General features: G+C 42.3%; 2 protein-coding genes across 5 annotated transcripts; one reads left to right on the top strand and one right to left on the bottom strand.

Moving 5' to 3' along the window:
* Nucleotides 1-5,903: 5,903 nt before the first annotated feature.
* LOC311147999 (uncharacterized protein) lies at nt 5,904-16,049 on the bottom strand (the record flags this gene model as incomplete). 4 transcript variants are annotated; one of them, XM_084184873.1, is made up of 6 exons in its annotated part: nt 5,904-7,096; nt 7,195-7,295; nt 7,501-7,645; nt 7,807-7,945; nt 9,562-9,605; nt 15,934-16,049. In XM_084184873.1, the coding sequence occupies 6 exons, from the start codon at nt 16,047-16,049 to the stop codon at nt 6,454-6,456; spliced, it is 1,188 nt and encodes a 395-aa protein (XP_084040999.1). In that variant the 3' UTR covers nt 5,904-6,453. The 4 variants fall into 4 exon arrangements, 3 of the variants coding, with proteins under 3 accessions (XP_084040999.1, XP_084041001.1, XP_084041000.1); XM_084184875.1 differs by lacking the exon at nt 15,934-16,049 and adding an exon at nt 15,622-15,640; XM_084184874.1 differs by lacking the exon at nt 15,934-16,049 and adding an exon at nt 12,547-12,699.
* A 12-nt stretch (nt 16,050-16,061) lies between these two features.
* On the top strand, nt 16,062-19,416 carry LOC311148001 (partner of Y14 and mago A). The gene is made up of 3 exons (XM_084184877.1): nt 16,062-16,281; nt 17,694-17,787; nt 17,915-19,416. The coding sequence occupies exons 1-3, from the start codon at nt 16,251-16,253 to the stop codon at nt 18,396-18,398; spliced, it is 609 nt and encodes a 202-aa protein (XP_084041003.1). The 5' UTR covers nt 16,062-16,250; the 3' UTR covers nt 18,399-19,416.
* The last annotated feature ends 661 nt before the right edge of the window (nt 19,417-20,077 follow it).

Raw genomic sequence — 20,077 nt, 5'->3', positions numbered from 1 at the left:
TTAAAAGATTTGGAAAAAGCTAACATAAGTGCATATGACAGATGAGAGCAATAATGCATTCTATATTGGCTCCTCTTTGCTATTCAATGGATTTAAAAAGTATTATTGTGATGTAATACTTACTTCATTCCCCAAGTCCAGAACGGACTATTGGAGGCACACAGTACTACATACAGTGGGGAGAACAAGTATTTGATACACTGCCGATTTTGCAGGTTTTCCTACTTACAAAGCATGTAGAGGTCTGTAATGTTTATCATAGGTACACTTCAAATGTGAGAGACGGAATCTAAAACAAAAATCCAGAAAATCACATTGTATGATTTTTAAGTAATTAATTTGCATTTTATTGCAGGACATAAGTATTTGATCACCTACCAACCAGTAAGAATTCCAATTGAGAAAAGGCCCAGGGATTAGTTTAGGGGACCAGGACACTTTTCACACCATTTCCCCCAGTAGGCTGTACTATACATCATGGTGTGCGTACATTTCAGCGTGCATACAGGTGTACACAGTGGCCTTTTCTCATTTGGGAAAAAAGTCTGTCTTCCACAACCCAGAAAATTATAAGTGGTTGAGGAGACTGTCAATTCGTTAGTAGGCAAACGGAAGACAGTCCTCCCCGCCTTGATAGCCTCCTTTTGGCGAGTGGATGAACGTGGGCAGCCGCATGTAGCCTTTTGAAGTAGCCTCATGAGATTAAAACATTGTGACTGCTTGTGTTTATGCCACACATAAAAGGTAATACATTTTAAAAGTTAAATAATAAATATTTAGGCTTTATTGAAGCGTTATGGAGATTTTCTTGTTTGGGCAAATGTGCGTCCTCTCTCCTCCGTGAGTGGTTGAAGAGTGTGTCAATTTGTTAGAAGGCAAATGGAAGACAGTCCTCCCTTCCTCAATAGCCTCCTTTTGACAAGGAAGCACAAGTGTATGCTACCTTCACGGAATAATTTTGAAATCTGCCACACCCCTTTGAATCATCTTAAAAAACAGTATGCTACTTATCATTTTATCTATAAAATGTTTTGCACAACTAGCTACATTTGTTTTTATCACTTTATACATTCATTTCACTGTGTAAACGTCATTTGCCTGATGACGCGCGATTGGAGAAGGCGAGTCATTTCAAACAAGTGCATTATCATCCACTTTCCCTCTCCTCGCCGCATCATCTGGATTACAGTTGACCTTTTTCAAAAAAAGGCCAGAGAGGATGCAGAAGTTGAACAAATCGAAAGGCCATGGTTCTAAGTGCGTGAGGAATTGCACGCATTAAGCTTTCCTGAATAACTGGTCCTGCTGGGAGCATAGGCCTATGTGGCCACATTATTATAGGACGACTTGGGAGAATGATAATCCGCAACAGACAGTGCATCTCAGTATCAGAAGTAAAAATACAGCCAGACTGACCTTAGTGTTTATCTGCTTCAGTGAACTCATTCCAATACATATTTATGCAACATGATGTGAATATATATTTTTTGAAAAAAAAGTATTTGGTATTTCATTTGTTGGTATATAATAAATGAAATTATACATTGTGAGAAGTATTGATGTGTTGAAAGCACCGAACTGTCTGTTCAAACAGCTTACACACAGCTCAGACACCCATACACACCCCACACAAGACATCCCACCAGGGGTCTCTTCTCAGTCCCCAAGTCCAGAATGGACTCTGGGAAACGCACAGTACTACATAGAGCCATGACTACATGAAACTCTCCTCGACATCAAGTAACAAGTGAGTGTTGCACATAGGGATGTGTGAAACTTACTCTTCAGCCTGAAGTGTCCCCACTTGTGCCAGCAAATAGCTAGCTTTTTCGTGTGGCGCTGACTGGTAAGAAGCTTCAGGAGGGTGGTCACGTGCTAGCAAGGCAGAGGTCCCGAGTTCGCGCCAGGTATGAGCCGAATCGAGAGGAAGTGTTTACACAAGCAGTAAAACAACACCTCACGGCACCACGCAAACTGTGAAGAGACACGCATACGCACATACAGTGCCTTTGGAAAGTATTCAGACCCCTTGACTTTTTCCATATTTTGTTACGTTAACAGCCTTATTCTAAAATTGATGAAATTGTTTTTTTTCCCTCAAATCTACACACAATACCCCATAATGACAAAGCAAAAACAGGTTATTTATTTTTGCTACTTTATAAATAAAAAAACCCGGAAACATCAAATTTACGCACAGTGAGGGAAAAAAAGTATTTGATCCCCTGCTGATTTTGAACGTTTGCTCACTGACAAAGACATGATCAGTCTATAATTTTAATGGTAGGTTTATTTGAACAGTGAGAGACAGATTAACAACAAAATCCAGAAAAAACGCATGTCAAAAATGTTATAAATTGATTTGCATTTTAATGAGGGAAATAAGTATTTGACCCCTCTGCAAAACATGACTTAGTACTTGGTGGCAAAACCCTTGTTGCCAATCACAGAGGTCAGACGTCCTGTCCCCTTAGCAGAAAAACACCCCCAAAGCATAATGTTTCCACCTCCATGTTTGACGGTGGGGATGGTGTTCTTGGGGTCATAGGCAACATTCCTCCTCCTCCAAACACGGCGAGTTGAGTTGATGCCAAAGAGCTCGATTTTGGTCTCATCTGACCACAAAATTTTCACCCAGTTCTCCTCTGAATCATTCAGATGTTCATTGGCAAACTTCAGACGGGCCTGTATATGTGCTTTCTTGAGCACGGGGACCTTGCGGGCGCTGCAGGATTTAAGTCCTTCACGGCGTAGTGTGTTACCAACAGTTTTCTTGGTGACTATGGTCCCAGCTGCCTTGAGATCATTGACAAGATCCTCCCGTGTAGTTCTGGGCTGATTCCTCACCGTTGTCATGATCATTGCAACTCCACGAGGTGAGATCTTGCATGGAGCCCCAAGCCGACGGAGATTGACAGTTCTTTTGTGTTTCTTCCATTTCCGAATAATCGCACAAACTGTTGTCACCTTCTCACCAAGCTGCTTGGCGATGGTCTTGTAGCCCATTCCAGCATTGTGTAGGTCTACAATCTTGTCCCTGACATCCTTGGAGAGCTCTTTGGTCTTGGCCATGGTGGAGAGTTTGGAATCTGATTGATTGATTGCTTCTGTGGACAGGTGTCTTTTATACAGGTAACAAGCTGAGATTAGGAGCACTCCCTTTAAGAGCACTCAGCTCGTTACCTGTATAAAAGACACCTGGGAGCCAGAAATCTTTCTGATTGAGAGGGGGTCAAATACTTATTTCCCTCATTAAAATGCAAATCAATTCATAACATTTTTGACATGCGTCTTTCTGGATTTTTTTGTTGTTATTCTGTCTCTCACTGTTCAAATAAACCTACCACTAAAATTATAGACTAATAATTTCTTCGTCAGTGGGCAAACGTACAAAATCAGCAGGGGATCAAATACTTGTTTCCCTCACTGTAAGTATTCAGACCCTTTACTCAGTACTTTGTTGAAGAACCTTTGGCAGTGATTACAGCATCGCTGTCTTCTTGGGTATGACGCTACAAGCTTAGCACAACTGTATTTGGAGAGTTTCTCTCATTCTTCTCTGCAGATCCTCTCAAGCTCTGTCAGGTTGGATGGGGAGCGTTGCTGCACAGCTATTTTCAGATCTCTCCAGAGATGTTCGATTGGGTTCAAGTCCGGGCTCTGGCTGGGCCACTCAAGGATATTCAGAGACTTGTCCCAAAGCCACTCCTGCGTTGTCTTGGCTGTGTGCTTCGGGTCGTTGTTCTGTTGGAAGGTGAACCTTCACCCCAGTCTGAGGTCCTGAGCGCTCTGAAGCAGGTTCTCATCAAGGATCTCTCTGTACTTCGTTCTGTTAATCTTTGCCTCGATCCTGACTAGTCTCCCAGTCCCTGCCGCTGAAAAACATCCCCCACAGCATGATGCTGCCATCACCATGCTTCACTGTAGGGTTGGTGCCAGGTTTCCTCCAGACGTGACGCTTGGCATTCAGGCCAAAGAGTTCAGTCTTGGTTTCATCAGACCAGAGAATCTTGTTTCTCATGGTCTGAGAGTCTTTAGGTGCCTTTTGACAAACTCCAAGTGGGCTCTCATGTGTCTTTTACTGAGGAGTGGCTTCCGTCTGGCCACTCTACCATTAAGGCCTGATTGGTGGAGTGCTGCAGAGATGGTTGTCCTTCTGGAAGGTTCTCCCATCTCCACAGAGGAACTCTAGAGCTCTGTCACAGAGTGACCGTCGAGTTCTTGGTCACCTCCCTGACCAAGGCCCTTCTCCCCCGATTGCCCAGTTTGGCCGGGCGGCCAGCTCTAGGAAGAGTCTTGGTGGTTCAAAACTTCTTCCATTTAATGATGGAGGCCACTGTGTTCTTGCGGACCTTCAATGCTACAGAAATGTTTTGGTACCCTTCCCCAGATCTGTGCCTCGACACAATCCTGTCTCGGAGCTCTACGGAAAATTCCTTCGACCTCATGGCTTGGTTTTTGCTCTGACAAACACTGTCAACTGTGGGACCTTATATAGAGAGGTATGTGCCTTTCCAAATCATGTCCAATCAATTGAATTTACCAAAGGTGGACTCCAATCAAGTTGTAGAAACATCTCAAGGATGATCAATGGAAACTAAGATGCACCTGAGCTCAATTTCGAGTCTCATTGCAAAGGGTCTGAATACTTACGTAAATAAGGTATCTGTTTTTAATTTCCTATATATTTCAAAATGTTTCTAAAAACCTGTTTTCGCTTTGTCATTCTGGGGTATTGTGTGTAGATTGATGAGGATTTGTATTTATTTAATCCATTTTAGAATACGGCTATAACATAAAATGTGGAAAGAAATCAAGGGGTCTGAATACTTTCCGAAGGCACTATAACACAAGCACTCTACACACAAACACATTGTAGTATTGTACATTTTATATTGTACATTTGTAATGATGGAGTAATGGAATAATGTAGTGTATGATGTATTGTTTTATTTTTTGATGTAGGCTGTTTTATTATGATGTAATTGTTTTAATCCTGTTTGGACCCCAGGAAAAGTTGCTGCTGCCTTGGCAGGTCAGGGTTCCATCGCTATTGGGGATCCTAATAATAAATACTAAATACTTATAAACTGTCGAGAGTAGACCCAAAACTGATCGATATGGAATTAATGGAATGAAACATTCACATCACAGGACTTTTGCGCAGTTATTCAAATTACATTTTCACTGCAGTTTACAGCCTAGAGTAGAATGTTGTTCTCACTAGAAAACAATGATGCAATTATTCATTGCATTGTGGTGTTGCAGGCTAGTCTAGGCAGGTTATGATAATTAATGTAGCGCATTAGGAGAATTAGATTAAGGTTAGTAAAAGGGTTAGCAAAAACGCTTTCCTAACCTGCTACGAAAATCACTTTGGGCAAAGTGCCGTGTTTTTAGGGAGTCCCAGGTAGGATAATTGTATTTTCCCTAAACAGGATCAATAGGGGAGCTTTTTGAGCTGCGTGTCTCATGTCTTCACTGTTCGTTCATGTGCAATGACACACCTGGCCTCTCCGCTGCTTATCAGCTATTCCTCTATGTTCTTGTGGATTTATATTGAAAATTGGTGATGCTTTGAATGATTTTGTGTGGTATGATTGGTAGTTAGCCTATTGCAGATCTGGACAAACAGTCCACCTACCACTATTGTCACTATGAATGGCAGGATAGACAGACTGGTAGACTATATTGACCTGTGGTATAGTAAGCGTGCGGAAAAAAGCGTAGTGCATAAGGGAAGTAACAAATCAAAAATAAGGGAGGAGCTTGCAAGCAGATGAGGAAATTTGGCTAGGATGGAAGAGTTTACATAGTAAAACCTTCAACCAGGGAAGAAACACACTACCATCCCGTGCCCAATAAAAAAAAACACACAACCAAGGGCGTAACTTTGTGTTGCATTTGGGGGGGGGGGGGGGGGGGGGTCAGGGTCAATGGGTTCCAGTGTCAACCCCATTATAAAAATGTGTAACTGAGTAGCACTGTCAAAGATGTTTATACTGTACCCCTATGATAGACCACAGCCTGTCGTTTCCAATGGGAGCAAATTAATCATAGTGGCAGAACAAGCAATGAGGTGGGCAGAGCCAAGCACGAGCTATCCATGTATTTGCATATTTCCGTTATGGAACGCCTACTCTGTGAAGTGCGCGTGTACAATAACTCAATTCGCCCTTGCACTCCTTCTAAACAACACCATTTTTTGGAAACCTTGGCAAAGGGTAAAGTATACAAAACTTAGTCAACTCTGCTTATAACAGATTCTAGTTTTGGGAACAGAAAACTGTATTGAGATCAAATGTTTCATCAATGAGAAAATTTGCAGAATGTCGGCCAAAATCCCACTGCGGGCCACTGGGCTTCCTCTCATTACCGTATTTGGTGGGGAGTGGCATTCCCCCTGCAAATTACGCGCCTGCACACAATCCTCCCCAGTTAGACAACCCTCCCCTATTTTGGACCCCCCGCCCCACCCCAGTAAATTTCAAACTGTCCCTTAAGTTTTCCTTTTCTCACTCTTGGTGGGAGAGCTCTAAGCATTTGATTGTTTTCTCTCATCATTTGGTTCTCTTTGCTCAGCAACGGAAGACCATTCCCTTTTGGACAGGAGCCAATGAAGGACTTTCGAATGTCTGCCACAGCTTCCTTTGTCTTTTGTAAGGTCTCGATGTCTTGACATAGATAAGTAGCATCCATTATTTTGTTTAATTCATCTCTTAATGCACACTGTTCAGCTGTGATGTGGTTTTCCCTGACTCCGTCCTGACCCATGTTTTCTTCCTGCTGTCTGGTGTCTCCGTCCAGCCCCATGTTTTCTTCCTGCTGTCTGGTGTCTCCGTCCAGCCCCATGTTTTCTTCCTGCTGTCTGGTGTCTCTGTCCTGCCCCATGTTTTCTTGTGGATGTATCTTCCTTTTAAAGCAACTTGCTTCATTGATAATGTGGTTTTGGTGTGCTTCAGCGATTGGGAGCTTGACATGAATGAATGATGATGATGTAGCTGGGCTTGTCTGAGTCAATGCCTCCTTCAGTCTTTTCATTGCTTCTTGTTTCTTTGCTCTCGAAGCATCCCCCTTGACACTAAATGTGTCATACCTTAAAGAAAACAGTTTAGTACATATTTAATCAAAGCTTAGAGAAATTAGAGGCATTGTTGAAACATCCATTACTTTTTACTGTGCTAATTAACTCACCTAGTTACATGCCGAATGAAAAGCTTTGCTGGACAGTCCACTTTTTTGCCCCTCTGCACATATAACCTTTTCTTGCTATATACATGTTCTGAAGGCTGTTCCTATAGACACATTTGTCAATGAATGAAGAAGTTACCAATCAATGAGTCAATGAGTGAAGAAGTAATGAAGAAGGCACAACTAACAATGGAGTACTACAACCTTTGATTTGGGGTTATGATAGGTTTACTTAACCCATTATGCCTTTAGACAATTCAAATTCTATGGGTATATATGAATTCCTTATAATGACACTAGACAATGTACCTCAGCTGTAGAATGTCTTTTCGATGCTTTGCCATGCTGGCAGGCAAGGATAGCTCTTTTTTCAACACAAACGGGAACATCATCTGCATAATCCTCCACTTGCCAAAGTAGCCTTCTTTTAATTTGATCCTTTTTGTGTTCAGACCTAGAGGATCACCAGAAGGTAAATCAATACAGAGGTAAAAAGCATATATATATATATATATATATATATATAAAAATCAGAGAATAATATATGCAAAACCACTAAAATATCTAATCAACAAAATGTAATTGCATGGACTAAATTGACACATTCAGACCTACCATGTATTGAATGAAGTGTACGTGGCTCTTTTGTGGTTTTCTAGCAAGGACCCCAATTCTTCCTCAGATTTCACGGTGCCGGATATGTAGCCATTGCTCCTACTTATAACTTTGAAAGAGGCAGGAATCCAGGCTAGATCTGTTGAATGTGAAAATGAAAAAAATCTTAGAGAAACAGAGACATAAATCACGTTTCCATCCAGTTTTTATGCGAGTATGGTTTCCATCCAGTTTTTATGCAAGTAAAATCATACCATATATATATTTTTTAAATGACGGCTGTGATGGAAACAGGACGTTTTGGTACAATTTTATAAATGCCTACAAATAATTTGTTTGTTCGACATGGTGGGATCTTTTTGTGTCTGTAAAATTAATTATGCAAGAAATGGCAGTGGAAACACCTTTATGCGCAAATATTGATATAATAACCATCATATCGAAGTAAACTTTGAGTCACACAATGATATGGTGTGTGTGTGGTCCTCCCACTACGACTCGGGAAACAATGCAGTTTATTAGGCTACAGATTAAATAACTTCACAGGGTGGTGCACAGTGATCTTGATGCTCCTTTCCAATAAATATCGATGGTCTGATTCTGGTGACATGATGATCAATGCTTGACTGCTGTTTGACAAATAAAAACATTATCTTATCCATAATAATCTCATCATGTAGACTAGCCTACCCACACTGTATCTGCCAGCTCTTGGCTAGAGTGCATGTACCAAGACCAGAGTGCAGCTTTTTGACTGTTTACAGACTCAACTAAACTCCCACATCCCCAACTTGGTTACAGTTTGGTCAGTGATTTTTGCCTTTATGTCCTTTAATTTCCATACCATTGGCCGTTGCCACGGTTATGTGTGTGTTGCCATGGGTCCCACGATGCCATGTCTTACCTGGTCATTTTTTAAATTTGATATTTTGTTACATTTTAATACTTAGGGATTTGTTGAGAGCTTTCTACAGCTTTTTACTGCTATTTAAACGCAAAAGTTTGTGACAAAACTAACGGTAGAGTTGAAAATGCGATGGAAACGCATTCAACTTTAGATTTTTATTCGGTACATGAAAACTTAAGCGAAAAAGTACATTTTGTGTACACGATGTCATCATGTACTGATTTAAATCCGCAACAAGTCTGTTTGGTGGAAACACACCACTGGTGGGAAGATTTGCATATTTTCTTTATGCAGATTTGAGAATATTCGCATGAAAATCTGTCACCAATTGGAAGGAAACCTAGCTATAGACAGAGAGACAGACTCTCACACACATACAGTTTATGTAGCTAGGTCTACTGTAAAGCTCACACCATATCATACACATCATAGATTTCTTCAGAGTGGATAAAATCTGTTTTTGGTAGTTGAAGAAGTCTAGGCCTACATATTGTGAAGTCACAGGCGGCCGGTGGCACTTTAATTGGGGAGGACGGGCTCATAGTAATCACTGGAACTGAATAAATGGAATGGTATCAAACACATGGTTTCCATGTGTTTGATAACCTTCCAATCACTCCATTCCAGACATTATTATGAGCCGTCCTCCCCTCAACAGCCTCCTGTGTGTAAAGTACATGTAGATACATCTTATAGACACAGAAATAGAGAGACAGAGAGAATGACAAACATACAGAGAGAGGGAGAGATGCTCACATACAGCTTATTCAGCTAGGTCTTCTACTGTACAACTCACATTCATATCATTCATATCAATGTATTTAGGCATGATTATTGATCATACTGACCTGAAGTATTGGTTTGCATTTTTTTGTAGTTCACATCACAATCACTGAAAAGGGAGGGGGAAAAGGGAAGGCTAGGCTCAGTTAATCTGATTTTAGTAATCTACACGCAAATAATTCATCTCAGTGATATTGACAGTATACAGGTATTATTGCATGTTGACTAACCAATCGCATTGAAATTAGATTAAATCATGATCAGTTTCATACAATTCATTCAGGTAATCTTAGTAAATTGGCTTGATAGCGGCATTGACGTTGTTGGTTGGCTAGCAAGCAAAACTTACGTTACACATTGTTCACTTAGGAAAACTGGGGTTTATTCATTATGCCGATTCTGTTGAGAAACGTTTATTCTGCCTCAAAGAAACGGTTTAATCCAAACTAACCTAAAGTAGCAGGCGTAAAAAGACGCTTGAGCGGAATCCCCACATCCGTTTTTCAGGGGAAACGGAAGTTGGGTTGAAAATACTGTATCCCTAAAACCAGAAATATCCGCTTTCTGCCGGGAACTCTGTAAAAAAAAAAATCTTCGATAAAAGTGACTTTTCGTAGCAGGTTAGGAGAGCATTTTCGATAACCCTAATCCTTTTCCTAACCGTAACCTAATTATCCTAACCTCTTACGTTAATTATCTTAACCTGCTGCGTAAGTTCTCCTAACCTGTTACGTAAAAGTCGTAGCTTTATCGAAGTGCCGTGTTTTTAGAGAATCTCTCATGACCCGGCGTTTTGGGGAAAATCTGGGAAATCCTATATCCGGTCTAAGGTGAATAGTCTTTTCTCAATAGAAATGGCACAAACCAAGAGCAAGTCCTGTTGTAGCGTACCTCTTTGTTCGAATTCGAGAGAGAAAACAGCCGTATCTAAAGCCTCGCACATTGAAGTCATGCCGCGTTTAAAACAACTGGGAAATGGGAAATCTCCGACTTCTGACTTCAGTGTGTTCAAGACAACTGGAAACTCAGGGGAAAAACAAACTCAGACTGGGAAAATCGTTTTCAAAGGTCATCCAAGTCAGAATTCCAAGTTGGGTTTGCGATTCCACTCCGTTGTGGACAGTCCGCATTCAAATGAATGACATCCGGCGCAGGCACGTTCAGCAGTCGGGAAGGCATGCTCGAGAGGGTGGTTAAGGAGACAGAGCGCGCTTGGGAAGAGGAGGAAGTCTAAAAATAAAGGAAACCGAATTAATAAATATTGTTAGAAGGTGGCTGTAGAAAGAAGATGGTTCATGCGACGGCAGAGCGTGGAGGTCAATGAAAGTATGTTGAGCATGGCAGGAAAACAGACAATTAAATGATGGAAGAATGCAACATACACTGTGCATTCTGAAAGTATTCAGACCTCTTTACTTTTTTCACATTTTGTTACGTTACAGCCTTATTCCCCCCCCCCCCCCCCCCCCCCCCTCAACAAGCTACACACAATTTGCAAATGTATTTAAAATAAAAAGGAAATATCACATTTACATAAGTATTCAGACCCTTTACTCAGTACTTTGTTGAAGCACCTTTGGCAGCGATTACAGCCTCGAGTCTTCTTGGGTAGGATTCTACAAGCTTGGCACAACTGTATTTGGGGAGTTTCTCCCATTCTTCTCTGCAGATCCTCTCAAGCTTTGTCAGGTTGGAAGGGGAGTGTCGCTGCACAGCTATTTTCAGGTCTCTCCAGAGATGTTCGATTGGTTTCAAGTCCCAGCTCTGGCTGGGCCACTCAAGGACATTCAGAGACTTGTCCCGGAGCCACTCCTGCGTTGTCTTGGCTGTGTGCTTAGGGTCGTTGTCCTGTTGGAAAGTGAACCTTCGCCTCAGTCTGAGGTCCTGAGCGCTCTGGAGCAGGTTTTCATTAAGGATCTCTCTGTACTTCGCTCCGTTCATCTTTCCCTCGATCCTGACTAGTCTCCCAGTCCCTGCCGCTGAAGAACATCCCCACAGCATGATGCTGCCACCACCATGCTTCACCGTAGGGATGGTGCCAGGTTTCCTCCAGACATGACGCTTGGCATTCAGGCCAAAGAGATTAATCTTGGTTTCATCAGACCAGAGAATCTTGTTTCTCATGGTCTGAGAGTCCTTAGGTGCCTTCTGGCAAACTCCAAGCGGGCTGTCATGTGCCTTTTACTGAGGAGTGGCTTCCGTCTGGCCACTCTACCATTAAGGCCTGATTGGTGGAGTGCTGCCGAGATGGTTGACCTTCTGGAAGGTTATCCCATCTCCACAGAGGAACTCTAGAGCTCTGTCAGAGTGACCATTGGGTTCTTGGTCACCTCCCTGACCAAGGCCCTTCTCCCCCGATTGCTCAGTTTGGCCGGGCGGCCAGCTCTAGGAAGAGTCTTAGTGGTTCCAAACTTCTTCCATTTTGGAATGGAGGCCATTGGGTTCTTGGGGACCTTCAATGCTACATAAATGTTTTGGTACCCTTCCCCAGATCTGTGCCTCGACACAATCCTCTCGGAGCTCTACGGACAATTCCTTCGACCTCATGGCTTGGTTTTTGCTCTGACATGCACTGTGTGCCCTTCCAAATCATGTCCAATCATTTGAATTTACCACAGGTGGACTCCAATCAAGTTGTAGAAACATCTCAAGGATGATCAATGGAAACAGGATGCACCTGAGCTCAATTTCGAGTCTCATAGCAAAGGGTCTGAATACTTATGTCAATAAGGTATTTTTTTTTTTTATACATTTGCAAACATTTCAAAAAATCTGTTTTCGCATTGTCATTATGGGATATTGTGTGTAGATTTATGTGGGAAAAAAATATTTAATCAACTTTAGAATAAGGCTGTAACGTAACAAAATGTGGAAAAAGGGAAGGGCTCTGAATACTTTCCGAATGCACTGTACCACTACACCTGACGAGAGTGAGGATGGGTGGGAAGAAGACGAAGCAAGGGAATCCAGCATGCCAGGAACACAGAAAAGTAAAAGGTGGACGAAGGCAACATCTACCACTACACCTGACAAGAGTGAGGATGAATTACCTGTGGTGGCAATTGCGGTGAAGACCGCAGAGATTGATCCTTGATCTGATGATGAGAAAGATGATTACGGGCCAGTGGGAGTTCGATTTTTGGAGAGAATGGATCCTTGCCTTCTGGCGGTGGTGTCAGATTGGGTGGAGAAGAGGTTGGGGACTGTTGAGTTGGTGAAAGTAAATAGAAGTGGACTTGTGATGATTTTTTGCATTTCTACTATCCAGAGGGTGTGGGCACTTCATACCAAGCGCCTAGGGATAAGTACTGTGACTTGCTTTTCTCTCCGGAGCAGGGCACCGTTGAAAGGAGTGATAACTGGGGTGTCAGGAGCAAGCGTTGACGTGTGGGCAGAACAAGCAAGAAGGTGGACAGAGCCAAGCACGAGCTAGTGAGATCCTATTGGCAGGTTCTAGCATATATTTGCATATTGCCGTTAGGGAACGCCTACTTTGTGAAGTGCGCGTATGCAATAACTCAATTCGCCCTTGTGCTCCAAAACAACACCATTTTTTACTTTGGCTAAAGCTAAAGTCCACAAAACGCAGTCCACTCTGTTTGTTACATATTCTAGTTTAGGAAACAGAAAACTATATCGAGATCAAATGTTTCATCAATGAGAAAATTAGCAGAATGTGTGCCAAAATCCATCTTGCGCCATCTTCTACCACTGCCAGCCACTGGGCTTCCTCTCATCACCATATTTGGTAGTGAGTGGAAACGCCAACCGGATGCTTCACATTTATGAGGCGAGTTCAACAAGGCTTCTGTTTGCAGCGAACATGTTGCCAGACTAACAATTTCAGTTGAACAATTTGAATGAACATTCCAAAATGTTAAGGTGAAACATCAAACAGCTACTTTTTGTAAGGATTACTGTGGCTTTTTAGTGACAATATTCAAACTGAAAATGACTTAGCTATTCCTACTAAATATAGTAGAAAGTCTACATGGCTACTTTATTATTTTTAGCGGCAATTTATACCAGAAACAGACACGTTCGCCGCACACTATCTTCTCAGACTGTTAGCGAACGTTAGCTAACGGTCGCGGCTAACACAAAACAAATGGAATATGTTAGCCAATGTTTGCAAACTATTACCCTTGTTGAACACACCACTGGTGTATTCACTGACATTTTCAACCTCTCCCTGACCAAAGTCTGTAATACCTACATGTTTCAAGCAGACCACCATAGTCCCTGTGCCCAAGAAAGCGAAGGTAACCTGCCTAAATGACTACTGCCCCGTAGCACTCATGTCAGTAGCCATGAAGTGCTTTGGAAGGTCATGGCTCACATCAACACCATCATCCCGGAAACCCTAGACCCACTCCAATTCACATACTGCCCCAACAGATCCACAGATGACGCAATTTCAATCGCACTCCACACTGCCCTTTCCCACCTGGACAAAAGGAACACCTATGTGAGAATACTGTTCATTGACTACAGCTCAGCGTTCAACACCATAGTGCCCAAAATCTCATCACTAAGCTAAGGACACTGGGACTAAACACCTCCCTCTGCAACTGGATCCTGGACTTTCAGACGGGCCTCCCCCAGGTGGTAAGGGTAGGCAACAACACATCTGCCACGCTGATCCTCAACACGGGGGCCCCTCAGGGGTGCGTGCTTAGTCCCCTCCTGTACTCCCTGTTCACCCACGACTGCGTGGCCAAGCACGACTCCAACACCATCATTAAGTTTGCTGACGACACAACGGTGGTAGGCCTGATCACCGACAACGATGAGACAGCCTATAGGGAGGAGGTCAGAGACCTGGCAGTGTGGTGCCAGGACAACAACCTCTCCCTCAACGTGAGCAAGACAAAGGAGATGATCGTGGACTACAGGAAAAGGAGGGCCGAATACGCCCCCATTCACATCGACGGGGCTGTAGTGGAGCGGGTCGAGAGTTTCAAGTTCCTTGGTGTCCACATCACCAACAAACTATCATTGTCCAAACACACCAACAAAGTCGTGAAGAGGGCACAACAACGCCTTTTCCCCCTCAGGAGACTGAAAAGATTTGGCATGGGTCCCCAGATCCTCAAAAAGTTCTACAGCTGCACCATCGAGAGCATCCTGACCGGTTGCATCACCACCTAGTATGGCAACTGCTCGGCTTCCGACTGTAATGCGCTACAGAGGGTAGTGCGTGCGGCCCAGTACATCACTGGGCCCAAGCTTCCTGCCAGCCAGGACCTATATACTAGGCGGTGTCAGAGGAAGGCCCAAAAAATTGTCAAAGTCTCCAGTCACCCAGGTCATAGACTGTTTTCTCTGCTACTGCACGGCAAGCGGTACCGGAGCGCCAAGTCCAGGTCCAAAAGGCTCCTTAACAGCTTCTACCCACAAGCCATAAGACTCCTGAACAATTAATCAAATGGCCACCCGGACTATTTGCATTTTCTTAAAACTGCATTGTTGGTTAAGGGCTTGTAAGTAAACATTTCACGGTATTCGGCGCATGTGACAAATACAATTTGATTTGATATATGGCTCATTGTTCTATCTGTGACAGAGTACTTATGGTCAAGGCTAGAACGTATCCAGCTTGTCAAATTAATGTCAAAAGTAGATTTTTTAGGCAACCTTAACCTAATAAGTTAATTATCCTAACAATGTTGTCAATTTCCCCTAAGGTGCTACGAAAAGTCAAATCTGACGTTAATTTGACAAAAGATGGATCCCGTCTAGGCATGACCAGTGCTTATGGTTAATGAGGCTGGTTACCACAGACAAGCCCAGCCCACAAACACAGTCAACATTGGCAAGATCGTAAAAATTTATGAAAACAAGACATTTATTTTTGGTCTTCATTTAAGGTTAGGCACAGTGTTAGCAGTGTTGTTAAGGTTATATTATATCTATAAAGCATGTTTACCGGTAATGTTTTGAAAAAATTGATTGTATATACGTTATATACATAGCCTTAAGCTCTATGGCAGCACGCTAAGCTTTTTAGGCTTTAATATTTTGCTAACGTTACCTAGCTAGTTTTGCAAACGTTAACTTAGCTAACGTCTAGTGTATGCGATAGAAAAATGGCCGTAACAACGATGACTGACATTTTGTTTTACCGGATAATTACTTTTCATGCTCCTTGTTCTGTCTTTGCCCGTAATGTACAGCAACTGCCATTACTGCGGCAGCGAAAAACAGGAAACATTAATTCTCAGAAGGTCCCCGCAAGAGAAAGGCCCATTGGACAAATTCAGGTAGGTCCCTCCCCGTTTTGTTCTGTTTGCTTCAACAGTAAGTGTGTTCCGTTGCGAGACTTAATGAATACACCGATGGTTCAGCCACTTGGTAGCTAGCTATCGTTAATCAAATAAAGCGAAATGATGTATTCATATGAAAGTGCAGTTGTAAACTATAAAGTATAAACCCACCATAATGATGTCATGTCGGTGAAGAAGTTATGAATGAGGTCCCAGGCGGAGGGTTCTCGGATGAACGTGGACGCGCATCGGACACTCCTTCCACTTTGACGTATAGTACCGCTCATCTGGCGAAGTGGCGTGAAAATAGTGGGTTGAACCCTTTTACATGGCCCGGTGCCCCGGTTGAGCGGAGTTTGCTCATTTAGACCATTCCATTGGTCTTTAAGCGTCACTCACCTGGGCACTGGGCCATGCAAAACGAACTATCAGTAAGGAGGTCGTCACTTCCTGTCATTCCTGCCAACGGAAGCAGTTAATTGAGCAAAATGGCAACCCCCTATGTTGAAGATCAATCTGGTAAGGCTGGTTCAAGTCAGACATCCAGTTAAATATTGGTGGCGTTTGAGAATAAACACACAGTAGCATGAATAACCCGTAGCTACCCCAGCAAAGTAACCCCGCGACGTTCGCGTTGTGGAGTAAACAAATTGTTCCAGCGCGCTACTTGCTGCGCTGGCTAACAAGTTACTAACTAAAACACAACACACTACACTAGCGCTAGTTAGCTAGCGTATTAGCTAATATTTATAGTTAGCTAGTAGCTAGCTATGTGTTAACTAACTAGGTAGATGGGACACCTGATTATGTTGGCTAGCCAAGCTAGGGGCAAAAGTAGTTAGTTAGATAACTAGTAGTACCAGCAGCAAGTGGCTCATTTGAAATACATTAGCTAGCAAAGACGCTAGTTAGCGCTTATAAATTATGGGTAATGCCATGGTAACAGTGATGCCGAGACCCAGATCTTTCACTTTAAAATGTATGTCAAACAAAAACCAATGGTTGCTAAGTTAATGAAACCATACAACTCTATGCACAATGACTACTTTTAACAATTTCCACTTTTTTTTTTACAAAAACAAAAGTACTTGAAGAACAGTGCAGATGCAAAGTTTGTTAACAGTATGAAAGCACAAACACTACAAACCGTCATTCTGTTATCAAACTTTTCGTATGCTCTGTTATTCAAGTAAAAGTGTTTTTGTAAAATGTTCAGTGGAAATGTTTAAAAGTAGTCCTTGTGCATAGAGTTGTATGGTTTGTTTAACTTTGCAATCATTGGTTTTTGATAAAAGTAGCCCTTGTGCATAGAGTTGTATGATTTGTTTAAATTTGCAATCGTTGTATTCTTTTTTGGGTGAAAAGAGCTGAGTCTCAGCATCACTCTGTTACTGTGGACTTTCCCCTATTAACATACAGTAGCTAGCTAGCTAGCTAGCCCGTGTAAATTTGTCAAGCTAACGTTAGCTACATAATAACGACTATAAAACATTCAATTCTATTAAATTGTTCTGGGTCCTGTTCAAACGTGGCAAATCGAGAGCTTTGGACTATAAGGTTATATCTGCAAAAAGATTATTAAGATAATTGTCTTTAAAGTTCAGGACCCTCATTGGTTTGAATGGTGTCAGTTATCAGTGAACTTATCGCGAATTGGGGTATTTAGAGTACTGTATAGGTAGAGAACATTGAACAGAACAAGGCTATGCCAATAACTCAATTTTGACAAATGTAGATAGAACCTTATAGTCCCAAACTCTCGAAATGCACTGTAGTACAGTGAGCAGTTTATTGTTGTAACACACACACAGAGCAATGTTTTAGCAAGCAAGAGTCTACCAGCTGAGCAAAACACATTAATTGGTTCAAGATAAATGCATTGTTTTCAGTCAATTTATAATATTTGCTCATGTTTGCTCCTCCTGTTATAGGGAAATACATTGCTGCTACACAGCGACCTGATGGAACTTGGAGGAAGCCTCGTAGAGTGAAGGATGGTTATACCCCTCAGGAAGAGGTCCCTGTGTAAGTAATGCACCCTAACAAAGTGACCTCTGTCAAGTCAACCTTTATATGGATTTTGTTAGAAGCCTCTGCTGTAGAATGGTTGTGTCCTCATTTCCTCTATGCAAATCTGTCTCTTTGCTTTCAGCTACGAGAATAAATTTGTGAAGTTCTTCAAGGACAAGCCTGACCTGCCACCAGGTATGAGCCCCGGGGATGCGGCCCAGGCAAGGCAGCAGCAGGGGATCCCAGGCATTGCAGAGAATGAGACAGCTGGGCTGTCCAAGACAGCCAAGCGAAACATGAAACGCAAGGAAAAGCGCAAGCAGCAAGGCCCGGATAGCAATGTGGAATCACTAACAAATGCTGTTGAGAATATGGCGATTGCAGAGGGCGGTGACAGTGTAACGCCTGCATATAAACCAGCTGGAGCTACTAATGACCCTTCATCTGCAACAGCAGAAAAGGCCAAGAAGATGAAGAACATAAAAAAGAAGCTGAGGCAGGTTGAGGAGCTGCAGCAGAAACTGGACTCTGGGGAAATCAAGCAAGCTACAAAAGAGCAGCAGGAGAAGCTTGGAAGGGCCAAGGCCTTACAGGACGAGTTGCTGCAGCTTGAAGAGGATTCATGAGATTGAAAATGTTGTAAAAAGGGCAGCAAACCAATTGTGGAAGTTAGACTGTTTGAAAATAACACCCAGTTCTAAAAGAAATGGACATTTACAGCTGCGTTGATGAGCTACCCTTGAACATTTTCTGGAGATTTGTTGTTATCAGACAGCCAATCAACATGAACTCTGGCTTTGGAATATCCTGTGTACATAAATCCAACACTTCACGTGTTATGTTGTTGACAATAACTGATCATGCTTTTCCCACACTTTCTCCAAAACCAATTACCGAACTCTTCATTTAAAATGTACTTTTAAAACAATTGAACTGATTCCCTATCCTTGGCTATGAACTTATTGGCCATTCAATCATAGTTTTAATAGCATTTATTTGTGTACTTAGTATGTTTGTGCATTTCGTATCTTTTCTTTTTTTACATTTATCTGTCAAGAATAGCATAAAATATTATTTATTAGAGTTAGTTGCATTAAAGATACAGAAATCCCCTATTCAAGAGAATACCGGTTTGTTGACCCATCTCTGTGTACTGAAATAATACAAATTTTCCCAATGATTGGATCTCTTGAAATACAGTTTGAATTTGTGTACATAATGAAGAGGTTCATGGTTTACAACATTGTAAACAACTAATCATGTAAATCCCCGTGATTACAGGGCATAGGGAGGATTGTTCTGTTATTGATCGGATTTCGGCAATCAGATAGGATTAAATGTTAGAATTGGGTTTTTACAAAACTGAATAATTTGATTCTGGTCCTTCGTATAGGGATTCGGATTTGGTTATCCAATCTGACCTTTTAATCAGGATTAAATGTAGTTTTTCAAAGGTGATTAGGATCGTTTTGATGCCGAAAATCTGGATTATCTTGATACCACTGGAAGGGTGGATTTAGAAAGTTGAAAGGCACTACAACCAAGACATTTTAATGTACACTGACCAAAAATATAAATGCAACTTGTAAAGTGCTGGTCCCATGTTTCATGAGCTGAAATAAAACATCCCAGAAGTTTTCCATATGCACAAAAAGCTTATTTCTCTCAAATGTTGTGCACAAATTTGTTTACATCCCTGTTAGTGAGCATTTTATCCTTTGTCAAGATAATCCATCCACCTGACAGGTGTCGGCATATCAAGAAGCTGATTAAACAGCATGACCATTACACAGGTGCACTGTGTGCTGGGGACAATGAAAGGCCACTCTAAAATGTGCAGTTTTGTCACACAACACAATGTCAGAGATGTCTCAAGTTTTGAGGGAGCGTGCAATTGGCATGGTGACTGCAGGAATGTCCACCAGAGCTGTTGCCAGAGAATTGAATGTTAATTTCTCTACAATAAGCCGCCTCCAACGTCGTTTTAGAGAATTTGGCAGTATGTCCAACCGGCCTCACAACCGCAGACCACACGTAACCACGCCAGCCCAGGACCTCCACATCCGGCTTCTTCACCTGCGGGATCGTCAGAGGGGGTGCTGAGGAGTATTTCTGTCTGTAATAAAGCCCTTTGTGGGGAAAAACTAATTCTGATTGGCTGGGCCTTGCTCCCCAGTGGGTGGGCCTGGCTCCCCAGCTGGTGGGCCTATGCCCACCCATGCCTGCGCCCCTGACCAGTCATGTGAAATCCATAGATTAGGGCCTAATGAATTTATTTCAATTGACTGATTAACTTATATGAACT

Source organism: Coregonus lavaretus (genome assembly GCF_964263955.1).
Source record: "Coregonus lavaretus genome assembly, chromosome: 20".
Taxonomy (NCBI): domain Eukaryota; kingdom Metazoa; phylum Chordata; class Actinopteri; order Salmoniformes; family Salmonidae; genus Coregonus; species Coregonus lavaretus.
The sequence above is the reverse complement of the archived record's forward strand: the minus strand, read 5'-3'. Positions and strand labels throughout refer to the sequence as shown.

Excerpts from the sequence above, each read along its gene's own strand:
- LOC311148001 (XM_084184877.1), top strand. The coding sequence starts at position 16,251 with ATGGCAACCCCCTATGTTGAAGATCAATCTG. Across the intron at positions 16,282-17,693 it reads CTATGTTGAAGATCAATCTG|GGAAATACATTGCTGCTACA; the intron begins GTAAGGCTGGTT and ends CTCCTGTTATAG. Across the intron at positions 17,788-17,914 it reads CCTCAGGAAGAGGTCCCTGT|CTACGAGAATAAATTTGTGA; the intron begins GTAAGTAATGCA and ends CTTTGCTTTCAG.